This window comes from Capra hircus, chromosome 22 (assembly GCF_001704415.2).
Source record: "Capra hircus breed San Clemente chromosome 22, ASM170441v1, whole genome shotgun sequence".
NCBI lineage: Eukaryota > Metazoa > Chordata > Mammalia > Artiodactyla > Bovidae > Capra > Capra hircus.
In genome coordinates this window covers 55280010-55285620 of record NC_030829.1, presented here as the reverse complement: position 1 = coordinate 55285620, position 5611 = coordinate 55280010, and the positions used below count along the sequence as shown (strand labels likewise).

The window sequence follows — 5611 nt, the reverse complement described above, 5'->3', positions numbered from 1 at the left end:
GGAGCTCAGCCACCGGATCAGTTGCAACCTGAAGGATGATGATGTTGACCTTTTCTGAGTTTTGTGACTTCAATCATCACCCAAGCTCCTTCATGAATATGCAAACAACCCTAGCTTAAATCTTCCCCAGTTTTGCTGTTGGGGAGACACTGCTTTGGGAAAGATCTCTGGTGTTCTCCTTACAACAAGGAATAAATACTTTTTTTGCAAAGAATAAATCCTTCCTTCTCCTGTTCTTGGGTTTGGTTGTGTCTTTTGGCTCAATATACACCAAAAGGCAAACCCAGCCTTTGCAGTAACATTAACCTAGCAACGTCGAAAATTTATGGCAATTTCTACTGGATGGAATGGCTTTGCAAGCTTTTATAGATTTATATGATGATGTAATTGATGGTTGAAAACCATCAATATGAAATATTGCCTTCAGACTACAAAGAAAGCTGAGCGCCAAAGAATTGATGTGTTTGAACTGTGGTGCTGGAGAAGACTCTTGAGAGTCCCCTGGACTGCGAGCAGATCCAACCAGTCCATCCTAAAGGAAATCAGTCCTGAATATTCATGGGAAGGACTGATGCTGAAGCTGAAACTCCAATATTTTGGCCACCTGATGCAAAGAACTGACTCATTGGAAAAGACCCTGATGCTGAGAAAGATTGAAGGTGGGAGGAGAAGGGGACAACAGAGGATGAGATGGTTGGGTGGCATCACTGACTCGATGAGCATGAGTTTGAGTAAGCTCTGGGAGTTGGTGATGGACAGGGAAGTCCGTGGGGTTGCAAAGAGTCGGATACAACTGAGTGACTGAACTGAATTGAACTGAAGGATAAAAATAAATGCTACGGGTGGGTTTATTCTTCCTTTGAATATATTTAAACTATGAACACATTAGTGAAGAATATATTCTTTTCTCCCCTCCCCTTTTAGTATAAAATAAGCCTGAATTCTAACTCAGGGAAGACAGTTCTTTGGGATACTAGTCCACCTTCTTTCTGGTCCATTGGCTTTCAAAGTAAAGTCGGTATTCTTTGCTCCAACAACTCATTTCTTGACTTACTGACCTACTGCAGGAGCAGTAGGAGCTTGGCCTCAGTAACACCCCCACCTCCCCTGGTTTCCTCTTGTTTCGACCCATCGTTTTCCCCTCTTCACCTGCAGTCTCTTCTCCTCTGTTGCTCCCCTCTCTGCCGCTTGGCCTTTCCCTGCAATAGCAGTGATCTGGGGACAAAGCATATTGAACCTTCCTCGACACACAGCAGTGAAGAAAAACAAACGTCTGTCACTCTAAGTTCACAACTTGCAGAAAACTGCTCTTAAAAAGCTCATCCAACATGCATTGCTGTAAACCCTGTAAATTGTTTAAAAGAACCCAGTGTTTGGTAAGCTTTGCACACTGGTCAGTGGAGGAATTGACTTCAAGCTCATCAGCTTTAAGTCCATAAAGAGAAACCCAAGGGGGTGGCTTCTTTTTAATCTAAAATGTATAATCAAGTTTTAATCTATAATCAAGTTCTCTAACAGGCTTTTCCAAGAAAGCATTTATTTTTGTATTTGGAGTGGAGAGCCTGGTTTCAACTGAATTTTGAGTAAGCCATCAGCCACTAATTCTTTCCTGAGTGGGCTAGGGCTGAGTTATGTCTGCACCCTCATCCATTGCCTTTCATGAATTCAACAGTTAATTCAATCGTACAGAGAGCTGGAGGAAGAAAAGGTTGATACCATGGAAAGGAAGCCCATTCCAGAATCAGGTCTTAGACTCGGTTCTTATTAACCCCTCTGTGCTATGGTTTACCTATTTGTAAAACCACAGAAATCTGCCTCACAAGGTTGTTGTAAAGATTAGATAGAAGTGGTAAAGCATGACATATACACTCAGTATACTTTAAAACTCCAAGTCCCCACTGGGTACCGTTTACTCTGCAAGCACTGTAAAAACCATACACAATGATGCATGGAACCTTGTTTTTTATGCTCTGGCAGATTATACTGACCATTTCTGTTCTTGTCAGATTCAAATCCAGATCTCGTTGACCAAGATCTGAACTTGTAACCACTTGGCTTCACTATTTGCTTCAACTGTTCATCAATATCGGTAACAAATGGCACTAAGCCATTTGTCTGTGTGGGGTGTGTCTTTGGAAAGACTTAAAGTGCTCCTTGGTCCAGAGGGGACCCAGGAAGCAACTCTTCTGGTTTTTGACATGGAAACAGACCAGGATAACCCAAAGCAGGATAAAAGTCTCTTTGGCTCCCTCCAGTTTTGAGGGAGAAGAGCTTAGGGAGGTGCAAAGTAGAGAGGGAAGCTTGTTATAAAAAGTAAATCCTTTTCTAAAGACATTTACAATATGACCAGAAACCAAAGGGAAACCTTGTATCAAATCTTATAACATTTAACGTTACATTTCAGTACATCTTCTTAAGTCCAAGAGACTCAGAAAGGCAGAATTAAATCAATCAACCTTATAACAGCTGAACTTCAAAGATCATATTTTAGTAGGTAAAAATCTCTCGTTTTAACAGATCATGCAAAAAGGAACACAAGACATAAAATACCAGCTTATACAGGCACTCCCACCAGCTACATATATGACAGTTTAACATCCAGTTTTAAAATATAAATCACAACCAGATTGCAACATAAAGCGAGTAAAACTGCCTGTTCCCATGCCTTTGCAAGTGTTGACTTAAAAAGTGTGACCATAAAAGTACATGATGATGTTTCTTGGATAAACACAGCAGAATTCACAGATGAAAAAGTATACTGTTCCTCCTCAAAGTATCGCCTCTGTGGCCACATTCTATGTCAGCTGTTCCTCCTCTCAATATACACTTGCGAACTGCCACCACTCTCAGGAATTGTGTGTGTGTGTGTGTGTATGTACTGAATAGAACAAATTTTTGCCTTTTGGAGAAAATGTGTTACAGTGAGTTGAAACCATAGGATGTTTGCCCCAGCTTTCTTATAACTAGCTGTGTGATCTCAGGTACCTTATTGCACCTTGTGGTCCCTCCATTTGCTTTTCTAGTAATACCATCCTCCTGTTGTGGGGTGTCCAGGGGCTTAAATGACATCCACCTGGCACAGCCCTCAAGCAATATGGCTTTATTCTCCCCACTTCTCTTTGTTTCTAATATACAACCGTCTAAAAAATACTCCTTTTCTCTTTGAGGGAGGCATTTAAGCTCTTCTTTAATAGGAGAACGGAATTTGGGTTTGAAAATGATGGATGTGCAGACTTCCCATCAACTCTTAAGATGCGCGTGAGTGAGAAATAATACGGTGGAGGAGCCAGGGTTGTTCAGACACTGGATCTGGAGAAAGCTGCATAAGAGGCTCAGAAGAGAGGTGTTCTGAGACGTGGCAGTCACAGTGGAGTAGCTGTCCTGCCTTTCAAGGTGACCCCGGGCAGGGACAGCATCTATCTGCATGTCTAAGGTCTCTGCTCCACAGTTGTGGAGCTCCATTTGAAGAAGGCTCCAGAGTTCCACTGGAACTCTACCCACACGTCCCTTCAGAAGCCTGATAATTTGAGTTTGAAAGCTGGAATTATAGTGTGAGCTTGAGGCCCCCACATTCCCGAGGAACAGGAGAGCTCAGACAGATCTAAGTCTCTTGCAAATATTCGGCTCTCAGAGTACAATCTCTCTGCTGACCACCGCCATCTGCTGTTCTTCCCACTGCACCTACGAACTCTGCAAACTCCCCAGCCCCTAAGACCATTCTTGCGACTCCAGAAAGCCCAGGTGCCTGGCAACGCAACAGGCTTCCTCCTTCACTTCCTTCAGGGACGTCGTTAAGCGTCACTTGGTTGCATCCCCTGGGAGCCTCCCCTAGGAACGAATGTGCAGAATTTTCTTGAAGGTCTTCTTGAAGTTCTCATTGCACAAGGGGTAGATGAGGGGGTTCAGCGTGGAGTTGATGTAGCCCAGCCAGATGGTGAACATGTGCACACGCTCGTTAGAGCAGCTCTCGCAGAAGGCAACGACCATGAAGAAGATGAAGTAAGGAATCCAGCAGACGATGAAGGCCGCCATGATAAAACCCAGCTGCTTGGCGGCCTTCCGCTCTCGGTTCATGTGCAACCCAGACACGTACTGTCGCGAATGCGAGCGGAGCCTCTTCCAAGTGAACTTGATGTACTCCAGGCCTGTGCTAGACTCGCTTCGCGACTTGCCTTTCCCCCGTGCCGCCGGCTCTGCGGGGGTGTCCGAGTCTGTCCGGGAGAAGGACTGGCTGTCACCTTGGATCTGATCCTCTAAGGCCTCCTTAGCCCCAGGCATGTTCAGGCCCTGCTCACCCATCTCAAACTGGTTCTGGCTCTGGTTGATGGCTGCATAGCCCCTGCCACTCCCTTCTGCCTCTGGCTGCGTCTGCACAGTGTCAAGCGGGAAGCAGTAGAAGTTGCCCAGTTCTCCATCCTTCTCTTGGCTGAAGATGCCTAGAGATGTCACCTCCTTTGGCTCCTGGGATGGTGGCTTCAAGACAGGTCCACCTCCAGTGTCTTTTGGCTTCCTTTTCAGAACCTCCCAGGGGGACTCCTTCCCCGGTTTCTTGGCGCCCACCTGGAGGTTCTCTGGCTTCATCTTCACGTCAGAGAAGGAGGGGAAGGACCCGTTGATGAGCTCCCGGTGCTGGCAGTGTTGCCGCACAGCCTTGTAGATCTTTGCATAGAACCAGAGCATGAGCAAGGTGGGCAGGTAGAAGTTGACGATGGCGGTCATGATTTTGAACCACGTGACTTTGTAGAAGTCCGTCTCACACTTGTGCCCCGGGGGCTCTGGGGTCTTTGGCTGGAAGTGACGCCAGCTCAGAATGGGGATAATCCACAGGAAGGACAGAAACCAGGCGGCTAGGATGGTGACGGATGCTCGGGTCTTGGTACGATACCGCAGGTACTTGAGGGGCTGCTGCACAGAACGGTAGCGGTCGATGCACAAGATGAAGACGCTGAAAATGGACGCCGTACTGGCCACATAGTCCATGGAAAGCCAGAAGAGGCAGAGAGGGTGCCCCAGGGACCATCTGCACCTGAGGAGGTAGAGGATGTTCATGGGCATGACGACCACCCCCACGATCAGATCGGCCACCGAGAGGCTGACGATGTAGAGGTTCCCCACCGTGTGCAGTTTCCGCTCGCTGCGCACAGCGTACAGGACCAGCAGGTTGAGTCCCACTGTGACCAAGGAGATGGCGCTCAGGACCACCACCAGGGGCATCAGCTGGGCATCGCTGGCAGGGGCGGTCTTATTCCCCTCACACATCTTGTCTTCGAAGATGCAGGAGGAATTGGGACAGGTCATTGCCACAGGTGTAGCCTCCAGCTATGGTTCACTCCCTGGGGGGAAAGACACAAGGATTCAGGTCAGAGGTCCCGTGATCAGTAGCATCACTCAGCGCTGTCACAGGCGTCAAACCATGGTTCTGTGTGATCAGGATGATAGACACTGCTGGTTACCTGAGACCTATACCCCCTGCCTCCTTAGCCATCCCCTCCTTCTTTCCAGTTATTGACTATTCATTGCATTGCTGGGCATTGTCCTGGATGCTGGGAATACAGCAGTGAACAGAGCAAAAACCTCTGTCTTCAAGGAGGTTACATTCTAGCGGAGGGGC

The 5611-nt window shown here is 47.1% G+C and overlaps 1 protein-coding gene across 1 annotated transcript; it reads right to left on the bottom strand.

Annotated features, from left to right (window-relative positions):
• HRH1 (histamine receptor H1) lies at positions 2468 to 5330 on the bottom strand. Its single transcript, XM_018066971.1, has one exon. It carries the CDS (start codon positions 5296 to 5298, stop codon positions 3829 to 3831), a length of 1470 nt encoding a protein of 489 aa, XP_017922460.1. The 5' UTR covers positions 5299 to 5330; the 3' UTR covers positions 2468 to 3828.